The following is a 25,394-nucleotide window of genomic DNA, read 5'->3' as shown; positions in this document are numbered from 1 at the left end:
AAAAGAGCAAAGGCTGAAAGAGAAGCAGAAAAACCTCAAAAGCGTCGGACTTAAGAACCTCACAGGAGCGTGGTGAGTTATTGATCTCTAATCTAAATGATGTAGCGGCCTGACATCTGGCTTGGTTTATGATATTTAATTCCTTTAGATGGTCTGACAAGAGTTTATGGGCAGTTTGATACATACACAGACAATCTTACTCCTAATTGCTTCAAATTTCAAGACGAAGCAAAAACATTTTTTGTTGGTGTATTTATTTATTGCCACTGTCTGTTTTAGTGATTTTTTCTTGCTCAAGCATTCACTTTCTGCATCAGTCCTCATGTGACCTTGTGGTCAAATGAATAAAATGTGTCCCCCCCACTCAAGAGGGGGAAGAGTGAGTGTGTGTGTGTGTGTGTGTGTGTGTGTGTGTGTGTGTGTGTGTGTGTGTGTGTGTGTGTGTGTGTGTGAGTGATAGAGAAGGCATAACAAAGACGGTTGGCAAAGTACACATTCCATGGGGCGTAGATGTGTTGCAGGAAATCCCACTCCCATTCCCAGAGGATCTAAACATAGAAACACACACACACACACACACACACTTAACAACAACAATTTTAATTTACTAGTGTTAAAAAATATAAGCGTATAAACCTCCCTCACTAAACAGCATGTTGATGGAGTTTCTTGAAAAGTACACTTTTAGTGGCTCTTATGTGGAAAGAATAGTCGAGATTCTTATCTGATCATTTTGGACATTTTTAGAAGTTCTTAGGCTTACATGAATTCCCTCGTCAGTTGCTGCAATGCAGGTTGCAGAGCATCCGTGTTCTCAGTAGAGGGCAGTATTTATTTTCAATACGCCAGACACGCATGTGAAGTGAGGCTTTACACAATGCAAAGTGACCTGGGACCGGAGTCGTGGCGGAGTGAGGTGTGAGTAGCACGTGATCTCTCAGGCGAGATGGAGCTTATTGATGAACGATATGCTTTGAACCTAACGAGCTCGAACGAGGTCAACAATGCGGCAGCGTTAATGAGCTCTCGTGTCAATTCCACGTTCACAAACCAGTTTCCATTCTTGAAATGTCTGGCTTTTCTTTCCATAAATCAACCCTGGGATTATCCCCATCCATCGTAGATTAGTCTTCTGGAAAAAGAAGCCGTTTGATCGTGGCTGAAGCCTTTTATATTTGGCCCAAAATTACCATGAATCCTTGTTGAAAAGGTCACATTTTTGTCCCCGATGTCCCCCTGTGTACAAGAGACAATCAAGACAGTCACTTTGTCAGATACCATCAAACAGACTGTAGCAATGTGCTCTTCCTTATCAAGTAAACCATCGTGTTTACATTCCCTCAGGAGGTCATAAGAAGGAAGACTGGATTCCTTCATTGTGAACCGTCTTTATTTGGCATCACAGAGTCCCTACGAGGCATTCTGAAGAGACAGATAGTCACACAAGTCTAGCCGGAGCACAGGAAACATACGCCTGCACTTGAACCGGTATTTTCCGTTTTATTCAATTCCCTGCTTACTTTTAATACTGGCTTTTGGGACAGCAGTGACTGGTGCATCCTCATGATCAATCAAGGTCTAAACTTGGTAAGTTGTTTCAGTTTCTTCCCCTGAGAGATGTATTAGATGTGCCTTGCAATTCTTCAAAATACAGGGCCAATCAATGTAGCCTCTGTTACACTGAGAACGGGGGGGGATTCAAAGTAAATTGAGCTCTGTAGGCTTTTCACTCACTCAACACAAACGCTAATGGAGTCGGACTCGAGAAAGGAGCAATAATGCTTAAAACAGAGAAGACATACAGGAGCAACAGCTGCTGAACTTATATATAACAACATCGCTCAGAGAAGGCAACTGCAATTAACTGACCTCCTGCATCTTCGTTCTGGAGGAACAACCAAACCAAAGCACAGGAAGCAGGACAGAATTAGTGTTTTAGTCCGTGTGTGTGTGTGTGTGTGTGTGTGTGTTTTGTGGAAAGCCATGGCAAAATGACTCATTGAGGTCAGTACAGGAAGGGCAGCCCTGCGCTGGAACAATAGCAGGGATTTAAACAAGTCTTGCATAACATATCCAGGCTGCGGGACACAGTTATAAGTGGAGGTGCACGGGTAATCGTAAATAGAGGCTCCCTTGTCCCTCGTCTGCTTCGCTCTGAGCGATTATCGACAAACAGGCCCGACAGATGCATTCCCATGTTTCTTCCTCGCTTCTCCACGAAACTAATTATCACCCTGCTTCTTGTCGATTTCAAAACAGATACTGTTCAAGCCATCTCCTCTATGGAGAACTTGGCCAAACCCATCTGGTCCCCACCGAGACGTTGCACACCAGAGAACGTGGAAGTAAGTCATCTGCTTCTTCACTACAACACAACTGAAGTCACAGTGAACCACAAGAGAACAAGAACCGAACCAAACTGCTAATGAGACGCATCAAGTAAACGGTTTTACTGCCCTTGAAGCGGTTTATCTGCGATGTGCCCACAGACCTGGTTGAGGCAGATAAGTGTGTGTGCCGAGTTCTGCAGCTCAAGTGGGCTGCTCTGAACTGCAGCACTGAACAAACTAGACCGTTACGTTCCCGCATTGGAACATTATGACTTCTTTAATAACCTTGACCCAGTCTTGTGAGTTTACAGTGCCAGGTGAGCTGCTGAACAGGTGGTTTCATTGAGGTTTACATCACAGGGATGTGCTTCAGCTTCAGCCCACTGATGTCAGCAGTGTGGTGCCGTGGGATAAGTAGGGATTTCGTTTCACTCCAGTTCTGAGGTCTTTAAACACTGGCTTCCAGTCCGTCACAGAAGAGATTTCAAAACACTAGTGCTGGTTTATTTGGTTATGATACGTCTGCTATCATTATGAACCATCCAGACTTCTCAGGCCATCTGGGACACGTCTGTTCTCTGTCCCCACAGTCAAAACTCACCATGAAGAAGTGTTCAGTTTTTATATCTGGAACAAACTCCCAGAAAACCACAGGTCTGCTGTAACTCATTTATTTTAAACCCAGGCTTAAGACTTTTCTGCTTCTCACTGCCTATTAGTCATTTTTATACTTGTATTTTATACCCCATTTACCCATTGTATGCTGCAGGATGGTGAAATACATACAGTACACGTTCTGGCATATATTTTAAAAATAAAAACAGGACAGGATGTACAGTGCTCACATACACACGGAGTGACTCGATGTCAAGGAACTAAATGAAACGTCATTAATTAGGCGGTAAGATGCCAGTGGAGGCCGCCTCTCTCTCCCTCTCCCTCTCCCTCTCTGCTGACTCGTGTTTGAGCCAAAGCCAAAAAAGAGCGCACACACGCGCAACTCAACAGTGCGCCTGTGCTGCGAGGGATGTCTGGAGAGGACCTGACGCTCCGTCCCCGCTGAGGCAGACTCGTCTGTCGCCGGTAGCCGGTCTGGGTTTCTGGGATTTTCTCGGACTAAACATGCAGAGTCCTGAGCCGACGCCGTCGCTGCGCCGCGTCGTCGGCGGCGTGCGCCAGTAACGAGCTGACGGCTCGATCTCCTAAATGATGTCTGGAGGCGCAGAGTCCGCGTGCACATCGTCTGGCCGGGAAAGTTGTTCGACGGTCGTTCGGATCTGACGGCAAGATGCATCTGTTTCGGAGTCACAATTACCAAGTGTTCCCGGACCGCTCCTCAGTGGAAACGCCGACCATACGAGGCATCAGCTGGGTAATGCGGCTTTCATACTTTCGGGGAATAACTGCGGCTCAGTTCGTGGAGCACAGACTCGGTAACTGCATTGTGGCACAGAAAGACATGAGCAGACGCGTGGTTATAATACTAGGCTATTATTATTATTATTATTATTATTATTATTATTATTATTATTATTATTATTATTCTGATTTGGTTCTTCATTATGTACATAATAATAGATATATTGCAGATATAGATTTGACCACGAAATGAACACTCCAACATGCCACATGCTTCTGAAAAGCTATAATCTGTTATAAACACTGGTGTAAAGTGAATTCCTGACACTTTCTGGCCCCAAGTTCTGTTTGTTTGTTTTTTTTTGCAAAAGTGAAAGTGCCCTTCAGCATATAGGACATTGCATCTAAAACCCCCAAAAGGTCTGAGATGCAAGGAGAGGTGGAGACATGTTTGTTAGAGAGCAGGTAAAAATGTATTTTGTCAGTGTCCCCAAAATAGCAGCTTGCATCAGTGCTTTCAATGGACTGAAGCATGAACCTATTGTTTTAGCAGATTGGGTGTGGGGACACAAGTTCACAAAGCATCACAAAGTTTTTTTAACTCGGGTTATAAATAGAGTATTGTTTATTGCTCGGCGTGACATTGCAGCAAGAGTATACACACACGAGTATAATGTAGAAGAATGCAGAAAGGGGACGTTTTGTCTCCAGGTCACAGGAAGACAGAACAGTGGCGAGGCTCTAAATTTACTTGACTTTTAAGCATCAATAGGTCAAATCTCCGAAGAAGGCATTTTCAAACTTCCTGATATTACAAATTTGGTTCGTTTGTTTTGGATCAGGCGTTCCAGTTTGACACATGACAAGTTGAGCTTAATAATCCCTCAATGTAACATGCTTCACATGTTCTCAAATGTCAGAGGAGTGGTTCAACTTGAGTTTGTGTTATTCAGGTTATCTTACACATGATAAATTACACAAGAGTGCACGCACGCACACACACACACACACACACACACACACACACACACACACACAATAACAATATTTATGCAAAAGTGGAAAGTTCAAGTTGAAAGCATATCGAAACCTCAGTATGAAATAAAAAAACTCCTAATTATAGATGGAAGACATGCATTTACTTGCTATACAATTTAACTTTATTTCTGACACCATCTACTATACATGTACTATACTGTCACAAAAGCAGCAGGATCTGCCTCAATAACAAGATTATTATTATTACATCCAAAGCTTGATGTTATCAAAGTTGCAGATGGTAATATTATTTCCCAGAATGCTTTGCCGTGTCCGTGTTTATTTGGGCATGATATCAACAATGGGTATAATTTAACTGGCATTTTGCCATTCGCCAGTTATTTCTCTGAGCTGATGCAGATGAATACCTCCAGGGACCAAACTGACAGCTAAATCCATTTGCTGACATCATTAGGAGATGCCAGGGCACCGTCTCCCTGTCCTTATTGCTCTTTCATACCAGTGCTCAGACATGGACACTAAGCAGAACTCTGTCTTCATAGGATGCTGGTTTTTCCACATTTTCTTTGTCTACTCAAGGGGCATATTGCCTTTTCATTGGGTCGAACCTGTTACAAATATATACTTTTATTCAGTGTGATATATTAAATAAATTAATTAAAAATAATTGGCAATGTGCATTTCAGGCCATCATCATGTGACATAGCTGGTTGCACAGGACACCAGATAAAGCATGCCACACATCTGCAGAAGACAGACGCATAACAGTGACGTGATGGGAAGCTGAGCAGCTACAGTAAAAGGCTGCTACCGTATGTGTGAATGTCAGCTATGGCGTTGCATTGCTGACATTCACACATAGCAATCTCCCTAAAAAAAAAAAACTCACATCCCATTTACAACATATTTGTTACATACCTGTTCTCCCGTTTGCGTGCGCTGTCAAGATTGGGGTAGTTGACGTCAGTGCAATTTGAGCACGTTGTTGTCCGTGTTTAGTTGGCAATCTTCTCAGGAGGATGCTTGATGTCCTGTCCGTTTTTTTGACCAGGTAACATTTCCTCCGAATATCACGCGGAAAGCAAATCAACGGCGTGTTCTCCGACATGCTAGCAGTTAGCCGTTAGCAGTTAGCAGCGAGCCACTCTGCGTTTCATGTGATTAAATTAACTTTCACCAGCGGTTTGCTTCACAACAATTACCCCTTTGGCTGGTGGGCACCAAGGTGTTTAATCTGTTTAACTGCTTTACTAGATAATCCATATCATTCATGGCGTACGCAGTGACTATCGCCATTGAAATAAGTAGCCTACAACTTCTGACAGCTAGCAGCGGAGGACAACAGCGGTACGAAGTAAACAGCCAATCAAAATGCAGATGGGCAACAGCCAATCAGCCACACCTGGCGTTAAGCGCGTGCCGTCCGCTTTCATCGCCGACGGCTCTGGGCATGCGCACTGTTTACCCACACTGGGGGCCACTTGACATCTTTGACAAGGCATCCTGAGCCAAGCACAATTAAAAGGCTATTTTTAATTAAAACGTTTCATTCATTAAGGTATATAACAATGACATTGTTTGTCATTCATTAATCCAGATTTATAATAATAATTATTTCAAAATGAGGCCTACTTGGACAGCAGCCTACCACTAACACACTTTTTTTCCTGCTACCTGCTATATTTGTTCATGGTAACAGTGGTTTAAGGTAGTTAATGGCCCCAGTGCATGCTGGTAACTAATTGTCTCTGTTACTAATTATGAACCACGTACTCCAGCATATTGTCTTGTCATAAGTCAAATAGAGATTTCACATTGGACAGCATCTACATACATATTACCAAAACATCGTTTATATACGTTACAACCACTGTAGCGCATTTGCTCTTTAAATGGTCGGGGTTTTCAAAAGTCCACCGTTAAAAGCAACCTTTTTCACTTAACCAAACGCGTAGCAACAGGCTATGTACTTTCCTGCGCTGAGGTCTATGTACCCTTTCCTCCCACTTCATCACACACTTGACACCCGCGCCCACGCCACATTGGAGACAATGGTAACACAGTGCAGGTTGAGATAATGTATTTGTGTTGACCTTCATCCCAATGAAAAGAAAATAATTATTCTTTCTATCTGGACGGTCCAGCTTGTTCATATCTGTTTATGTGGCGCAACTGCAGCGAGATTATCATCAACGACCAGTCCAGCTAGTTCCTGTGGAATGTCTGAAGCAAGTTATCTGCTTTATTTCAGAGACTTTGGGCATGAAGAAATGGCTCAGCGGTGATAACGTTTCTCTTCCTCTTTCTCTTAGACTCCGCTGCCAGAGGCCCTGAATTCAAAGGACACTATGAAGCAGGTGTGTATGCCAGAGACGGTGAGCTTTGGTGCGGCGTCTCGCCACAGCAGAGAGTGAACCACTGTGCTCGCTGCTGTTTTTAAACTCCTGCTGAACATGAGAAGAGACGCACAAAGCATGATTTCAGTTTAAGCACTTAGGCAAGTATGGATCGCCTCATAATTTTTAATAAATATAAGCTTTGGTCATCAGGTTTATCTGGCATCTTATAGCCATATGTGATATCCTTTGATATCCATTGCAATTTCACAATCAGATAAACACATATTAGGTTTCCCAACCTCTTCTGCAAATTAGCCGACCATCATATTTGACCCTGGTTGGCATGTGAGTCCAGCCCCGATGGCAAATGCTGACCTCCGCTGTCACGCAGAGTTGCAGTGCTTGCATCCTCTTAAACTGCTGAACTTGTTCTTTTGCTGTTATAATATCCTGCCTTACTACTCAAGCGAGAAAAAACACACACATTCCTAGCGGGGCGTGCAGTCACAAGGAGTCTAAAGGGCACTCCAGACCCCTCACGCCGCCTTATCTCGCTTTCTTCAACAGCATGCCAAGGAGAGAACTTTTATGGCACGCATGACATAACAGGGTTTGACATGCAAAGTGAATCCTGTTTGGGTTCCCTCCAGACAGGAGAGCAAGACAGAGAGAGAGAGAGTCTTTTTTGTGCTGTAGAGAGAAGATAGAGAGGATATAGTCATGGTGTCTGCGGGAGACAGGGGTTGCTAACCTCTTGGTGCTTTGTCCGGTTGCTTAGCAAGTGTTGGCTCCAGATTCACACAAATGAGAATCATACATTCTGATGGCACCACAAGACTAAGAAGTGTTTGTAATAACCTGCGTTTGCTCTTACATGCAACATGACGTTTTCCTGTCTCGACACACTGAGGTACAATTCACCATATGTGATGTATAATACAGGTATATAATGCATTTGGATACAATAATGTGTTGGACAACTTTCCCATACACATCTTGCGTAGGTCAGAGGTGTAAGTTCACGTACAGCTACAGCTACAACTTGACATATCTGATGGCAAATCACCTCATCCAAGGCCTGGAAGAGCCCATATCCATCATGTATTGCAGTATGGAAATGTTGCCTCCTGAAGTTTGGTCTTGTTTTTTCTTCACACGCAGTCCACGGAGCTCTTCATCAACTCATGCAGTGTTTTTCACACGGTACAGCCCACGGAGGTCAGGGAGAGAGTAGGGAACACAGAAACGTCTCGCCTACAGAGGAGACACGCAGCGGACAAGTGTGCTCATCATCAAGACGAATGCATGAAGCCAAACGATTGACGATTATGTTTTTTACAGATACTATGACTAATAACTGCATTCACTCTTGTTTGATAGCAAGCACATGCCCATGTGTTGTAAAGGCTCCAGAGCAGCTGTTCTGTGGGTAGACCTGCAAAGAGAGCAGGTGTAGTCATTTAGGAATTTAAGAATTTCTTTGTATTTTTACATCAAAATCATCTTTTTCCCTGTAAAAAAAAGTGTGCTTACATAAGCAAATACCAACCAATGTCAACCAATAGTTTATTCACATCCATCCATCAATCAATCTGCAATTTTTAGCGACAAGGGACATGTGTCGTCCGTAGCTTTGTATAGCTAAACTCTCTATATCTTAGCCCGCCCATTTTTCACCGGTCCAATCAACTATTAAGGATTTGATTTAAATCCCTCTCAGAAATGTACACATTCCACCTCACTAGGGAATACAGTGGTGCAGGGATGACATCATTTTCTAGGCCAATCCTGGAAGGTTCCCTCGACCAAAAGCCAAAGGGATCTTTCAGTTGGATTTTGAATGGTTGGTTAATTGGTTAGGCAAACTATTTGGATTGTAGTCTCATTTGGCCACTTGTTACCGGTTGGCTTTTTTAAACAAATGTTAAAGCTTCAGAATTCCTGAGAGGTGTACTGCATATTTCATATCATTGACCCATTTTCTTGGAGAAGGGCGAACCGTAAGGGGGAAATATGCTGAGTCATTTCCAGGTTTTAGGACACCTGCACTACTGTACACTCACAGTACAGAAGCTAAAGATGCTCGCACTTCCGTTTCACTAGGACTTTAAACTCTTTAAACAGACACTTATAGGCTGTTGACTGTAAAATTACCTCAACAAGCAGTCATAAAATGGGTAATAACTTCCCGTCCAAAGCTTACAGATGGCCCCTACATAAGTGTTGGTCACACAGTGCGTGTTGTGAAAGGTGGGAAAAGGTGTTTGCTCTGTAATTTGACTCGTTTGGAACAATTACCTGCAGGTTATAGTTCCAAGATAACATGATTCGGTGGCCTAGATACCGACACTGTTCACTGCAGACAGCCAGGAATGAATCGCAGAACCATGATGGTCCAGATTAGCCGCAATGCTCTACTCAGAGAAATATGGCTTTTGATGTTGTTTTTATAAAGGACTGAGTTAGGTCATGGAAAAAGGCCTCATCAAGAAAAAACACGATTTGGAGTTGAAAGTATTCCCAGGGCCCTATTTTCCCCTGAAATTCATTCTCAGAGGAAAATAGGCCCCTGGGAACTCTGTTGCCCTCAAGACAACATAACTCCAGAGGCACCCAGCAGACGCCATGGGGCACGTCTAGGCCACTCTGTAGATGTCGGGTCTGGGAACGGGCCGATGTGGTGGTGATAAGTTGAATTGCGTATCATTCAGTAGCCTTTAGTAGTACATTAAAACCAGCAGTTCTGTGTGAACATGGATTTTAACGAGCATGTGACACAGCCTCCAAAGAGCAAAGGTTGTGTTGGCGTCATTGGGGGTTCCATAGATCAGTCGAAGTTCAGCAGGAGTTTTTATATCCTGAGTGAGTGGCAGAACACAGGAAAAGGCAAAAGGATGGAGGAAGTTACTAATAAGCGCTTCCTTACACTGACACTGATGTAGGAAATGGTCATTGTCTGGTTTGTTTGTGCATCTTCAGACCACCACCTTGGGCAAATAGCAGTGCTTTGAGGAAAATCCACGGAACAAACAGGCAATCATCTGAGTCACTCGTGCAGTCACAAGACTTTGTGTAGGAGATGTGAGAGAGGGAGTCTTAACGGGGAGGAGCACAATAAACATAATATAGCTTTTGTCACTCATAAAGATGCAAAATATTGTGGAGTGATTTGTTTCTTTTTAAAAAAAATAGAAGCAGAGCGTACGCTGTATAATTGTGAAAAGGCCTGAAATTGGACGGCCACATTACAGCCAAAAACAAAGCACATTCTTGTTACATAAGCCTTGTTTCTGCATCAGTGGCTGACAGGTTTGGTCTGCAGTCCTTTTTTTTGGGCGGGTGGGCGGGGGGGTTTAGACCTGACCGGAATGAGTACGTGTGTCGGGGGGTGAGGGAAAGAGGAGGGGGAGGAATTGAGAAATGTTGAAAGGATGTTCAGAAAGTGAGAGTCGTCGCTGCGTGACACACGGAGAGTGAGTTGTGGAGGCGGTGGAACTCGGCGAGGTGTGGGGGAGCTTAACATTTTTTTTTTTACCACATTCTCACCTCCCTGAAACCCACCCGCACAACACATTACACTCCCACAGACATCTTCAAGTTTCCACACACTCACAGCATAAGAAAGCACATTGGGTCATTAACTTTGATTCACCGTGATGTCTTCATTTAAAGTCCACAGGAAAGAGAAAAAAAGATTCCAAAACGCTGGGGTTTAGTTACTCTTTAATCTCTTTTTCCGTCTTTATAAAGTTTCTTTCAGATCGTGTTGTAAAGGCAGCGAGATCGGTGTATGCCGTTATAATCGAGGGGAACCCTGGTCTGATCCGAGATAGAAAGCATCATCTCAAAACATACAGGTACCCACACTGGTGCATGGACTTCTGCCACGTTGAAAAAAGAAATCCCTGAAAATGACATGCAGATTCACATGTTAAATTTCTCTCACAGACAATGTTGTCCTGGTAAGGAGCTTGTTGATTGCCTGATGAAACAAAATGATTGCCTGCAATCAAGAAGCCAGGCAGTTGGAATGTGGCAGGTCTTGGTGGACGAAGGAATCCTTGTTCATGGTGAGAAGAGCTGGATTTTACAGAATTGTGTCACGAGAAAAAAGTAGAACCAACCATTGTGAAGCAGCGACAATTAACATAATATCCCGTATGTGTTGAGAAAGCTTATGGTTATGTATTATTGTAAATATATTCTGCTGTGATGTCTCAGACTGAACTTGAGAATTTCCCAGAGGTGCTTGAGCGGCTTGAAATCGGCAGCCTGAGCGTGTGCCAAGGCATACGTTTCACAATGTGTTCTCCCTCAGTCAAGTGTTCACTAACCGCTTATGCTATTTGGACGGGACCCTGTCTCCCTGACCACTCCAATCAGAATATAAATGCCTGATCATCAAATGAAGGGGATCACTCCGAATAAATTAATCTTATTTCCATACATCATGTACAACACGACAACTAAATCAAGGTCAAAATGTAATAATTTCTTTCCTTTTTTTTTAAACAAATCAATTTTTTTTTTTGTATGATGATCACCATCTAAAAGTCTACACTCTGTTTTGTGCTTCAATCAAGTGAAACACGAGTTGAACTTCCATGACAAGGACACCCAGTTCTATCGCTTCCAGGATGCAGAGTTCGGCCTGAACCACGTGATCAATGAGAAGGACTCGGAGGAGGAGCTTCAGGAGGGTCTGTCGCTGCTGTCTCAGCTGGGTCCCGATGCTCTGCTCACTATGATTCTACGCAAAAGGTCCGTTATGTTGAGCCTTTAGAAAACAAATAACGTTAGTATTGTGTGTGTAGTAAATAGTGATAATATAGTGCATGTGGTTGAATACACCTGTTGTCTGTGTTTAGCCCCAGTCAAAGGAGTGCTGAGGACCTGGAGGTCATCTATGAGGAGCTGCTCCATGTCAAGGCTGCTGCTCACCTCTCCACCTATGTCAGTCACTGCCTACTCTCACCATAAGTGTCTTTATGATTTCAATCACTACATGTAGACAGTATGTGTGTGTGCAGAGAAAAAAAAGTGAGACAGTCCAGCAATTGACCCTTTGCTAAGCCCCGCTGTCAGAGCTCCTGTGGTCACCAACTGCACTCACTGAATAATATATAAATATATTTGGCACAACAAAACAGGGATTTCAGAGAGAAGTTCTCCAGTATGCGTTTGAAGCACATATGCCAGGATGTCAAACTGAGCAGTGAAAACAAGCAAAAAAGATAAAGATAGAAGTCAAAGCCTGGAGATCAGTGTAAAGTAAAGTAAAACCGTGAAGTAAAACCACCGTATCACCTGGCCATCAAGAGATAAGACAAGGAAATTAGGCATATTCACTGTTACAACCACTATAAATGTAAAAGCAGTATATATACTTTATATACGTTCAGAATCCCCTGTACTACGCTAGATTTGGCTCCACATATGTTTATGTAGAAACATAATTTCTTCCAACCTCTCTGGGTAACAAGTAACACTATGACATCTGAAAAATGCAAGTCTATGGATTGGTCTGCAATCAAGGGTCCAGAATAGCAACTAAACTTTGCATCCAGTCTGATTGTTAAACTACTTTGACCAAAGCCCTTTCTTACCCTGTTGTGCTTGCAGGTGCGTAAGGAGCTGGCAGCGGTGCTGGTCTTTGAATCACATGCCAAGGCCGGAACAGTCTGTGAGTGTTCAGCCTACAGCCTTGCTACATGCACATGGAGCCACAGTTCCATTGTGTTCTTAAAGCACACTATACTATACTTGTGTTAGGACGAACACCCTCCTATTATAATCTTCTGCACAGAACGGCTCTCAGATAGACACTGCTCAAAATCATCAACCCATTGACAGCCGAATTAAAAAATCACACCAAAAATGAAATGAAAATCACTGGCTGGTCCAACTGGTGAATTTCATCACAGCAACTCATAATGTGACTCAGTAGTGTCAACGGCCTTGTATGCCGAACAACGTCTGGGCATTCTCCTGATGAGTCGGAGGATGGTGTCATCCAGGACCTGCCTTCACACTCAGGCCACATGCGCCAGGAGGAACCCAGGGTCCACTGCAACAGGAGGAACCCAAGACCCACTGCACCAGGAGGAACCCAAGACCCACTGCACCAGGAGGGACCCAGGGTCCGCTGCACCAGGAGGAACCCAGGAACCACTGCACCAGGAGGAACCCAGGGTCCACTGCACCAGGAGGAACCCAGGAACCACTGCACCAGGAGGAACCCAGGGTCCACTGCAACAGGAGGAACCCAGGGCCCACTACACCAGGAGGAACCCAGGACCCACTACACCAGTCTGCCAATCACTGAGGATTTCCCCCCCATAACAAAGAGCAGTCAGGGTACCGTTGGCTATGACATGGAGATCTCATTCTCACTCTGTCAGGGCTCCTCCTGTTCCTCCTCAGTGTATTTTCTCTAATAAAACATGTGCCACATCAGGAATATTCAAACATCCTCATGTCACAATTGATTCATTACTTCAGTAGAGAAATCAGGTCAATGTGGGTGTGTTTCTTTCTCTTCCAACTCTGCCTATCTAGTCATGCATACATAATAAAGCCCATTGTAAATAACCTGTATGTTGTGCTGTCTTTCTGTGATGTAGTGTTCAGTCAGGGGGACAAAGGCACCTCTTGGTACATCATCTGGAAAGGCTCTGTAAATGTGATCACACACGGGAAGGTGAGTCTATTTACGATCACGTCAATGCCTCTAATCCTTTGCAATGGATGCTGGTATAATGTAATGCTGAAAGTGCGGTGTGCATGCAGGGTCTGGTGACAACGCTGCATGAGGGCGAGGACTTTGGGCAGCTGGCTCTGTTGAATGACGCCCCCCGTGCCGCCACCATCATCTTGAGGGAAGACAACTGCCATTTCCTCCGCGTCGATAAACAGGACTTTATACGAATCCTCAAGGTGTGTCTGAGTCACTAATCACACGTGTGCAGAGAATGTGAAGAATGTGTTTGACAAGTTATTCTGTGCAGGCCGTAAATTCAGATCCACACAGTTGCATTCATGGCTGTCATCCACGTGTGTATTTCTTGTCCTTCAGGATGTCGAGGCCAACACGGTGCGACTAGAAGAGCACGGGAAAACCGTGCTGGTGTTGGAGAAGAGCACCGACTGGGCCGAGCAGGGAGGGGCAGGAAGCAACAGCAAGTGAGAAACTCTGACTCACACTCACAAGCAGGTTTACAATCATTAAGACACTTTAGCTGGGCGTGGGCTGATACTGTATCACACCAATAACACAAGTGCTGCCATCGGTCATCGTGACAAAGTATGCAGGTCTTTGTCAAATGTGGTTAAGGTCTCATTAATCGGCCGTTATCTAAAAGGCCAGAAAAGAAAATGGACTTCAACCCTACAATGGTGAATGACTCGTTATCAGTCTCGAAGTGTTTGAGCAAACATTAAAAAAAAAATGAATTAACGCGATGGTGACCTCTCCGACTGTGGTGTGGTGACAAAACCCGACTATTATTACAGCGACATCTACTTCTGAATAAACAGCGAGTCGATAAACCCGTTCAAGCACAAGCAGTTTTGTAATTAAAATGATAAGTTTTGCAATTAAAAATGAAAAGTATACTAAAGGAGAGCCTGATGGGAGTCAGAGGGCAGCACCGGGTGGCACCAGCTGGTTAAAGAATAAACGCTACAACCAAAATACACACACCCTAAGTTGACCACACCTGAAGTACCAGTACACATCCAGGTGGCACACCACATAGACACCATCCCCAGCTGCCCCCAGTAAACCCAACACATGGACAGGGGGACCATCTGAATATATTAATTACGGGCGTCATTAACTAAATAAACTCCTCATGGATAATAGGAACTTGACTGGAATTCAAAAAGACAAATACAATGAACTCATTCACACAACCATGTAACATTATTTCAATGTAAAATCCTTTTGATTTATAGAAGTTTCTCAATAAAAACAGATATTTAAGTATTTCACCACTGAAAAGACTGTCTTTTTTTGAAAGACCATCAATGCAAGGTAAAAATATTTTAAAATAGGCGCTTTATTACCGGAGAAAACAGAAAACATGTTCTTCTCTGTCGCAGAGATAGCCATAGGGGGGTTCAGCTCAGACTCACAACACAAACCCAAGATCAAACCGTATTTAGAGCTATGAAGCCATGACTCACCTCAGGTACTTTTGAATTACCACAAGTGTATATTTGAGGGGACGTAGGATATAAATGAAGATTTTCTATCCAACTTATATGACACATGAGCATCCCTCTATCTCAGGTGGTGCGAGACAAAGAGGCCTGCCACACTTCAAGCGTGGCCTTTTCACACCGAAGCTCCTCCCACTGACACACCTGCTCCCACTTCCTCATCTGTCATCCCCTAATAAACTAGATCTCCCCGATTCGAAAAAATCCCACCTACTATATGCTTTCGTCGATTTTATTTTACAATCAGGCAAGGAGTCCTCAAACGTGGTGATAAAAGAGTTATGATGTGTGCGCTGCAAGGCCATGCATTTTTATAGTTCAACAACGAAACAAGTGATCCGTAATTCTCCCAACGCAGCTGTTTCTCTCATGATATGCGACTGCCAGCTCGCCAAGTGTTGTAAATATACAGGAGGCAAACAATGGCAATGATACGTCAGGTGCTTTTGCCTGGTTCTTCTTTTTGGGGGGCGGTTATCAGTCGACGGGTCATACGGTTTATGTAATAATAAGATGTGTTAGTGCATGCTGAGCAGGTAACATTAGACTACAAAGAAGCAGAATGCCTGCATGCAGAGCAATACAAAGGGATTATGAACGTGAGGGAAAGTAATGTGTTCTTTCTCTCCTCTGTCGCCGCTCTGTTCAGGTACACAGTTATGTCAGGAACACCTGAGAAAATCCTGGAACACCTACTGGAAACAGTAAAGTTGGACTCGAACGGAAATGACGCAATAGGTGGGAGTCTCCCGGCAACTTCTTGCCTTTTCCCTGTTGTCTCAAGTGAATTAAGGTGATCAGACGTGGTCAACTAGTTATTTAAGGCAGAAAAACATGATTTACTCCACTTTGCCTATTTGTGTCTGTAGGTTTCTCCTAAATTAAACAACGTTTAGCATTGGATAATGCCTCGTTTACAGATTTCAACACAACATTCAATAAAACCTGCAAAAGTATTTTTTTTTATGTAAGTAATGAATGTTGAGTTTTTTAAAATGCCTATCTTTAAAGGCTGTTTTCTTCAATTGAGGTTTCTCACATACTCTGAGCCAGAAATCTCTACTTCAGTAGCTGTTTTATTGAACTTTTTATTCCTAAAAACATGGCAAAATTATATTTCCACGGCTGTTGACAGTGATATAAAAGAGACATGCAAACTTCCGTCTGTAAACACCTTTAACTCCACTATGTTAACAAAGTAATACAAGTATTTTCTGGCTTTATCAGATGTTCAGATTTCTATTGGATGCCAATTAGCACATATTTGATTGCATATTTATTTTAGATATGTAGTCCGCCAAAAGTAATCAGCTGGGGATGTTAGATGTGACATCTATTGATGAATTCTTATGTTGTCTCCTCTTCCCCGTGTTGTTGTGATGTGTGTCTCCCTGCAGCTCCCTGTGTCAGCGACTTCCTGCTCACCCACAAAGTCTTCATGCCCTCCAGCCAGCTGTGTCCCGCTCTACAGCACCAATATCCTGCTGCTCAATAACAAAACGCAGTGATGGTGATAAGGATAATGTGCACTGCCATAGCTGCTAATGATGTCTGCGGATTAAGCAAACATATATACATCCATGAAAAAAACCTTCATGTTGCGCCCCTTAACCACCGTTGCACCTATCAGGCGGAGCTCTCTGAAGGCTCCGATCTGGAGAAGGCTTCCTACGTTCTCACCACCAAGCAGAAGGTGGTGAAGCTGATTGGCCAGTGGGTGGCGCTGTACGGCCTTCTGTTGAAAGAAGACCCGATTGCCTTGGAGTCCCTGGAGGTGAAGCTTGCACACTCATGTTCTATCACTCTACGTTTTTTTTAAAACATTTCCTTCCCCTATGAATATAGATTTTATTTTCACGAGAGAATAACTAATAATGTTCCTGTTTTGTTTTGTTCTTACATTTGGGGCGAAAAACAGAGGTTGAAAAAGGAGGTTGCAAGTGATTACCGTCTGTCCAGCGTGCTGAAAGAACAGTTTAGGGAAAGGAGGAGGACAAGAGTGTAAAGTGCCTATATTCTCTCATAACATCTGCTATTCCTACGACATTTCTCAAGTGTGCGGTCTAAAACTGTTTTTTCATCTTTCATTTTACAGATCGGAGAATGGATATCAGTCACTGTGCAGGGTAAGCCTCTTATCTTAACATCAGAATATTAACATCAGATGGAGATTTGAATGAGAAAACAGCTCAAATTGTCAGTTTAACGTCACTCTGTTGCTCTTGACAGAACCAGCCATTTGATTGGTTCTCTAACTGCGAGGAGGCAGTGGGGAGATTACAACCAATCAGAGCACAGGATAAAGGTGAGTAAGACTCAATCAAATCACTGACAAATGTTTTTTATCTGTTTGTCAGGAAAATATGTTGCATGATGGTTACCTCACATGAGCTGAAGTATCTGTGGGCGTCGTTCATGACGAACACACCGTTACTCGCGCCGTCGTGTTTCAAATCAGCATATCTTGACATTCTGGCCACCGCCCCCTCTCTGCAGTGCTCTATGAGATCTACAGGCCTGACAACAAGCCTCTCACTCTGATGCTCCCAGTGAACACGTCCGTACAGGATGTGATGTCAGCAATAGTCAAACCCGGTGGAGATCACATCCTGGTCAAGATGAACTCCACAGGAGGTGGGACCCAGATGTATTAATGACACTTTTTTCAAATGTTTCATTTGAATTGACAGTTTTCTGTGAAATTGGGAGAACAAAATGAGTTTATTGATACATTGAATGCACACAGAAAGAGCTCAGTTAAAACTGGACGCGACTGCGGTGTACACGGCTCTGGGACTCAACGAGAGACTGTTCATCTGCAGCAGCGGCCAAGCGGAACAACTGGTGAGGAAAGAGGACATTATTATCACTCTCATTATTTATCACAGTGCGTACGGCTACGTTTGACATGGTGATTTGGTTCGTTTCCTTTGTCTCTCCGCTCCAGATTCCTCTGAAGGAGCAGCAGGGTCCAGAGCGAGGGACAACCGACATCCTGGAGCAGATGGGCTCCAAAGACATCGCCAACGAACTCACCAACTACGACTGGGAACTCTTCACTGCCATGCACGAGGTTACTCCAGCAGATATCTCGCATAGACACTCTCCGACAAAGAGGAAATTGCCTATTCATGGCTAAGCTCCAGTAGTCTATGATGAAAGTAGAGCCAAACAAACAACAATGGGCTTTGATGAATGTTTCTGAGTCACACACTCATTGGCACTTTGCCATCAGATCATCTGGTACTCCCGGTATACAAACTTCCTGCATGTTTCACATGTTTCTGAAGCGAAATGAATGAAGCCACCGATAGAAGCTCCGTGTAATCTGACTCATCGCTGCGACGTCCGCAGGTGGAGCTCGTCTACTACGTATTCGGCCGCCATAAATTCCCAGACGCCATCACGGCGAACCTGGAGCGCTTTGTGCGTCGCTTCAATGAGGTCCAGTACTGGGTGGTGACGGAGCTGTGCCTCTGTGAAGACCTGGTGAAACGAGCCGTTCTGCTCAAGAAGTTCATCAAGATCGCTGCAGTGTAAGTTCGAGTTTCTATGTATAATTGTGTGCAAACATTCATGGTCCTCAGAGGATAAAGCCTATTGACGTTGGTGTTCCCTCACAGCGGTGTTTCACAAACCCTGTATCAAACCAGGCCTTCCTGAATGCGTAAATGAATCATCCGGACCATTTTTACAGCATTTCCACATCACCGTATTTATAATCATTGGTAAACCAGCCATTTAGAAGCCTTTCATATTAGTTTTGATGTTATAAGTCGGCTCCAGTTATCAGAACAAAACAGACTTTCATGAACAAAGGTGTACTGCAGATGTCAATGTTACCGTCCCGACCCATTCTTTGGGAATGACTGCAGTACACCTTTGAGCCACATGAGGGCGCCTGAAAGTTCTGATATTTGTTGCTTCCATAATATTGAATCTAATGTGAAAGGCGTTTGTTTTATTTAACTTATGAGAAGAAACGAAAAGAGTTAGATGGTTTGTCATTTATATATTACATAACACTCATAGCTTCGTGTCTTCTCTGTCACAGATTAAAGGAGCATAAGAACCTCAACTCATTCTTCGCTGTCATGTTCGGTTTGAGCAACAGTGCAGTTCATAGGCTTTACAAGACCTGGGAGGTGAGAGAGCCCTGAATGCAACAGTACTGAGAAGACTATATCATGTCACCATTTCCTCAATGACAAAAAGTGTGTTATTGTCTATTCCAGAGAATCCCCAGCAAGACGAAAAGGATTTACTGTGCTTATGAGAGGTTGATGGTAAGTTGCACGCCATGTTCTGTTTAGAACATTCATTTCACGGACTGACATTATGTAATGGTGCTCTGTTCATTCTCCTGTTAGGATCCCTCACGCAACCACAGGGCCTACAGGCTCGCTGTGGCCAAACTGGGTCCTCCTTACATCCCCTTCATGCCTCTGCTGCTCAAAGGTGACGCACAGCAGCTGTGACAATACGCAGCATTAGCACGTCATGTAAATTAATTCACTAATCACCGTCATGCTTTCTTTTCCTGCCCAGACATGACATTCATCAACGACGGAAATCCAAACTATGTAGACAAATTGGTCAATTTTGAGAAAGTGGTAAGACAGGGAAATTGTTTCTGTATTGTTCAGATGGATTATATTCTCCTCACAAATCTTGGCATTTAACTTTGAATGTGTGTCCTTTCCCTCCGTCACAGCGCATGATCGCCAAGACGGTGAAAATTGTCCGAGGATGCAGAAGCCAGCCTTACGGTAAGTGATCCAGTGGAGCTCAGCAGGTCCACAGCATAGACAAAGGGTGAAGGTTAAAGGTCAAACAGATTATTAAGCTATAATGATGCCTGAAGAATACATCAGGTAGGTAAACTTGTATTTCTCTTCTGCAGTGCCATCGTCGCCCCAGAGAGGCCTGGCAGACCGGATGTTCCTGGAAGGGCCTGCTACTCGCATATCTACATGTAAGCTACATCCATCATGTTATTAACTGTGGTATATCCACTTGTACTTGCTGTAAGATAGTTTATTTTAGAATAATTACAGTAAAAAAAAAATATTTCTCCGTCTCCTCCAGACTCGGACCACGCCTTCCCTCTACGGAGTCCCAGCAACATCCGGCACTACATTCAGAACCTGAAGGTGATCGACAACCAGCGAAAGCTAACACAGCTATCAAGAACAATAGAATGCTAGGACACCAACGCCCCCGCAAATACACAGAGACTCAAAAAACTGTCGAGCAAATGTGAACCGAAAAAACAGACAGAAGCGGAATGAACAGAAACATCCGCTCTCGCCTGAATAAGTTGGATGTCAAGGAGCTTGGACGTGGACGGATGAGCTCTCTGCACAACAACGAGAGGGAAAATGTGCTCCGCGCACAGAGCCCACCTCCAACGATGAGCCAGAGAATCCAATTCTGGGTCCAAAGGGACTTGTGAGACCCTTTTTTCTTCATCCAAGAAGCCTTACAGGTGTGTGTGTGTGTGTGTGTGTGTGTGTGTGTGTGTGTGTGTGTGTGTGTGTGTGTGTGTGTGTGTGTGTGTGTGTGTGTGTGTGTGTGTGTGTGTGTGTGTGTGTGTGTGTGTGGAAAGCAATGGCTGCAAAGTATGCCTGTCTTTGGTTCTTTGAAATTTTTTTTAGACCTTTTTTCATCACCAACATGCACATTCTAAATGGGCCTCTTTGTATTTCCTATTGCAGTCTGCGTTTATGCAGCTCAGACGAAGTAAACTTGGACCAAAGCTGTTGCCGTAGCAACAGAATGACAATGAAAACGGTCTGCACTGCTGTCTGTGGAAGGATCACGCTGGCGGCTCCACTAAAGAGCCATACGAACACTGCAGAGCTTTGCCGTAGTTTATTCACTTTAGGTCAGTTTTTCACGTACTAGTATTTTCACATTAAAGCTAATATATTGTATCAGATTGTTTTCCTTTGGCAATGACTTGCATATCATTTCATACAATGTTTTCTAAATAAATTATTTTCTCAAGCATGCGTGTCAATGAAAGCACGAGTTTTGAAAAAGGGAAATATTTTATTTAAAGTACAAACCACAACAGGTAAAAATTGACCTTCAAAGACCCCCCCTCCCCCATCCTCCCCCCCTGACAAAAATGTTCTCCCCAATATGGGGTGAGAAAAATTCACAAGTCAAATCAATCAGTTAAACAAATCAGTTATCCTTTGAATTAAAAAAAAAAAAAAAAAACTCTCCTCGTCATAAATATGTACAACTTCTTTTTGGAAGTCCTGGAGAGTGAACATGTATAAGACATGTTTGGAAAAAAAGAAGAAGAAAGAAAAACCCAGTGCCTTCTCCTGATGTAACCATGGAGGAAGTAGTAAAATGATCCCCTGTCATTATAAATAATGGTGTTCCGTGGAGAACAGACAACGGTGCGTGTTTTAAATCAACTACCATATGGGAATTTCCTAGACAATTTGACAAATTGTAAATCACCAGCCAATAAGACGGGGCACATGACGAGAGTGCCGATGACGCCAACGAATGTAAAACACACGGTTAGTATAACGTCTGTGTTTGGACAGGTGCAACGGCAGAGCTCATAAATTACCAAACTATGTCAACACACCGGAGTTCAGCTCAGATTTGTTTCTGTGTCAGTCTGTGGTTAAAAAATAAAAAATAAAAAAATCAGTACGATCAGAAAAGTGGTCCAGCAACGAAGTGGCGAGTACATCGGAAGTGGGAAATAAAATAAGTTTCACACTTTGAAGTATGTTTAGTGGGAAAGCGAGTGAAAGTGAAAAGCCAGAACCTCACAGGGGATTTGGCATATGTGCTCCTCACATACATTGAGAACGAAAAAGCTCCTGGTTTATCACAACGCAGACACAAATAAAATGAAAGAAAGCACTGTAATATAAAAAAAAAAAGACTGAATATAAATATTGCACTTCCAAACAACATTTAGTTCCCAGTGCCGAGCTGTCATCCCTTTATTCGAGGTACGAGAAACTCTGTAGGACAGGGGCAGCCAAACTGTGGCATTTGAGCATATTTTAAATAAACTGCTTAAACATTAGATATCTACTAAATTTAGAGAAGTTATCTCTGACTTATGGGCCTTTCACACAGCCGTGGAAGCCGTGATTTGAAGTAGGCCTTTAGACTACCAACAGAATCTAATATTCATATTTGCCAATTGCTGTTTTAACTTTACTTAGTTACAGATTTATGATAGAAAATGAATTTTCTATGACGTGGATTCTAGTCTATAAACCCTGATTTTAACTGTTGGGCCCATGACTCCTTATGTTTTTCTGTATATCAGAAAAGTTTGTTGTGGGATCTGGACGGTTGCCTTACAGTCGTTTTTGGATTTCGAATGAGGTTGTAAGTGTTTAACTGCTGCCACGCAGTTTAACGAGTCATCCTCACTGCGTCCCTGCTGTCACCACTGATGGCGACGCACTGATGGCTGAACCTCGCTGACCTTCAGCTACAGATCGGGATGAACAGGACAAGGCGGTGGGGAAAAGTAATGACCAATTCATACACGAAAACAAACATTCATAAATATACCATTCACACGAATGCACGTATGCATGAATTCACACATATGTACACGCGAGCACGCATGACCCTAACTCTCGGCAACGGACACGATGTATTTACATTTAAGGCACGTAAAATCTATGTACACCACAAATCAAAGAAACCAACACTATGCATTTTAGTCTCCAGTCCCTGTAGTGGTAGTGGGATGACTTCTCTTTCTAAACACGGGCAGCTTTTACTTCTAATAGACAATCATAAATACAGTAACTCACACTCACACACACACCATGTGAGCTGAAGATGGATCCTCCACACTCAAATAGGGCTGGGCAATATACGTTATCGATATCGTTAGACTAGATGTCGTAGGATGGAAAGTGTCTTCTCCTTTTAAAGGCTAAAGTGACGTCATTTTGTGAATTTATCACATTTGTTATTTGCCTTTACACACTTTGTTATGATATCCTCATTACTTTGGATTATGTATCAAGTCATTGTGTGAATATTTTGTGAAAGCGCCAAAGGTCAACGCTACAATTCTGTCACAATATCAATACCGCTGTGATTTGAGTTAATCGCCCAGCCCTACACTCAAAGAGCGACGATCCTTCTCTCAGATTAAAACTCTCTGCCCAAGCTACATCATTGCTGATTGTCACGTCTTTGGTTCACTAACATCACCGCGCCACAGCCATCAACTCTGCCGTTTCCTCCCTCAGCGTCACTTGCTTTGCAAACGATCCAAACCGAGCAGGAGAAAGAGAAGTATCCTTTTTGGAGAACGCCACAGGCGAGGCTCCGCAGGGTCTGCGGTGGTTCCAGTCCCGTCCCAGTCGACTACACGGCAATGACGACGACGCTAGCATTGGTAACACGGACAAACAGGATTTACACAAAGTGATCAGTAGGAGTCAAAAACTCAAAGGAGGGGTCAGTCAGTCAGTCTTAGGTGGAATTATATCAGTAGATTTCCTTTGAGTGCAAAAACAACTCAACCCAGCGCTGTCCACCAACCTGAGGCAGAGAGAGATCAGTTTTCATGAACAGTTCAGAAACATCCGTCCATGCAGTTTCTAACACCCGCTTATCCTCTTCAAGGCTGCGGGAGGCTGCTGGAGCATATCCCAGCATGCATTGGGCAAGAACCGGGGAACACCTTGGGCCGGTCAGGGCATGAATTAGCATGAACTTTAAATGTGATAAAAGCAGACCTATTGGACAGATTCAGTTGTGGACATCTAGGCCAGTAATACTGACGTTGCTATAGCCAGGTTAGTGTGTTCGCCTGAAACCTGTTTACCGATCAATAATGTGCTCGGGATAACAGGAGAATACTTTCAGGCCTCAGAGAGCAGCGTCATTCACAGCTCCTGGCTGCCGTGAGCTACATGTGGCCATATCCTGTGAGATCATTAGCACCAAAATAAGGCAGTTAAAGGGGGTTATTACAGAACTCTCCACCACAAGAATCCGTAAAAGGAAACTCAACAGGCATCTCACTGGATCCGAGGCCTGCACATATTCTGCAGTCACTTTCTTATTGCTCAGTCTAACGTTAGCCTTGAGGCATCGAGGAAAAAGTTCTACCTAGTAACAATCCCAATCTGCCAACAAACAAGACATAAGTTAAAAAAAAAAAGCACAAAAAAAAAAGGAAAAACATTCATTTGGCTTGGAGATCTTTGGATTTTTGTCTTCCTCTAGTGCAGCACAGTGGAGTTCCAGTGGTCTCTCTCATCTCTTCAACTGCTTTCTGATCCAGTCTACGTGCTCCATGGCGTTTCTCCTTTTTGCAATCATATGGCCGGGCTGCTGTGGTTCTGGAAGCTCTGCTTGTCGTCTAGGCCTCAGAGGCAGCCTGTGGTTTGAGTTGAGCTTTCTCCATGGCGGTGCCATACGGTAGAGATCGCTTGAAGAACCCGAACTACAAGAAAAGCAAAGATTAGCAATGAAACCTTTTTAATTATTATTATTTTAAATCTTTGTTTCACAGCAGCACTGACCTTGTATAGGACGTAGATGAGAAGAGCCAGAAGCAGTAAACCAGCCAGAATGGCCAAGATGATTATCCACAGAGGAACTGAGTTCTCGATATCTGGCTTATTCCACACCACCGGGGTCACCACCTGAGGACAACAGCACGTCAGTTTCATTCCCCAAAGACAATGAAGGCGATACCACTGGAAAATAAGGAATCGATGATGTTTAAATACCTTTTTGTGTCCACTGGGAGCATGCTTGGGCAAGATGGCGTACGGCATCTTCTCCACACTGTATCTGGCCAGGCACTCCAGCACATATTGCTTGTAAGCTCTCTGAAGGAAGTAACACAGATTCAAAATGAACGCAATCCACCACTTATACAGTAGGTGGCGACAGAGACCGCACGCTTTTCCCCCTCCAAAGAAAATCCCTTCAGCATTCCTTTCCGCTGAGGAGCTGTGATAGCGGATAATGCATTTTCAATACATGCGGCGTGCCTTTATGTGACAGCATGCAGGAGGTGGGACATCTGTGTGGAGCTCGTCACGGCATGCAGACGGAAATACATTTATCATTTGTAGAAACCAGAATCTAGATTCTACAGTTCGCAACTGTTGTC

The 25,394-nt window shown here is 43.6% G+C and overlaps 2 protein-coding genes across 5 annotated transcripts in view; one reads left to right on the top strand and one right to left on the bottom strand.

The window, feature by feature from the left end:
* Positions 1-21,259, top strand: rapgef3 (Rap guanine nucleotide exchange factor (GEF) 3). Of its 4 annotated transcripts, none has more exons than XM_084014551.1 (28): positions 1-72; positions 2,260-2,345; positions 7,001-7,045; positions 10,778-10,884; positions 10,976-11,097; positions 11,611-11,788; positions 11,896-11,980; positions 12,650-12,710; positions 13,651-13,727; positions 13,817-13,963; positions 14,103-14,209; positions 15,900-15,988; positions 16,648-16,726; positions 16,874-17,024; positions 17,169-17,251; positions 17,346-17,376; positions 17,480-17,555; positions 17,747-17,884; positions 17,997-18,094; positions 18,198-18,323; positions 18,605-18,786; positions 19,305-19,395; positions 19,486-19,536; positions 19,621-19,708; positions 19,799-19,863; positions 19,965-20,019; positions 20,154-20,225; positions 20,339-21,259. In XM_084014551.1, exons 2-28 carry the CDS (start codon positions 2,283-2,285, stop codon positions 20,455-20,457), a joined length of 2,586 nt encoding a protein of 861 aa, XP_083870677.1. In that variant the 5' UTR covers positions 1-72; positions 2,260-2,282; the 3' UTR covers positions 20,458-21,259. The 4 variants fall into 4 exon arrangements, with proteins under 4 accessions (XP_083870677.1, XP_083870676.1, XP_083870675.1 ...); XM_084014550.1 differs by lacking the exon at positions 1-72 and adding an exon at positions 1,447-1,587; XM_084014549.1 differs by lacking the exons at positions 1-72; positions 2,260-2,345 and adding an exon at positions 3,328-3,702.
* Positions 21,260-22,619: 1,360 nt separating this feature from the next.
* itga5 (integrin, alpha 5 (fibronectin receptor, alpha polypeptide)) overlaps positions 22,620-25,394 on the bottom strand; it is a 32,970-nt gene continuing 30,195 nt past the window's right edge. Inside the window, exons 28-30 of the mRNA XM_084014548.1 lie at positions 25,006-25,107; positions 24,796-24,918; positions 22,620-24,716 (exon numbers count right to left, since the gene is read on the bottom strand). Of these exons, the coding sequence (XP_083870674.1) occupies positions 24,633-24,716; positions 24,796-24,918; positions 25,006-25,107 (309 nt within the window). The 3' untranslated portion in view covers positions 22,620-24,632. The remainder of the gene's footprint in view (positions 24,717-24,795; positions 24,919-25,005; positions 25,108-25,394) is intronic.

This window comes from Eutrigla gurnardus (genome assembly GCF_963514095.1).
Source record: "Eutrigla gurnardus genome assembly, chromosome: 8".
Classification (NCBI taxonomy): Eukaryota; Metazoa; Chordata; class Actinopteri; order Perciformes; family Triglidae; genus Eutrigla; species Eutrigla gurnardus.
The sequence above is the reverse complement of the archived record's forward strand: the minus strand, read 5'-3'. Positions and strand labels throughout refer to the sequence as shown.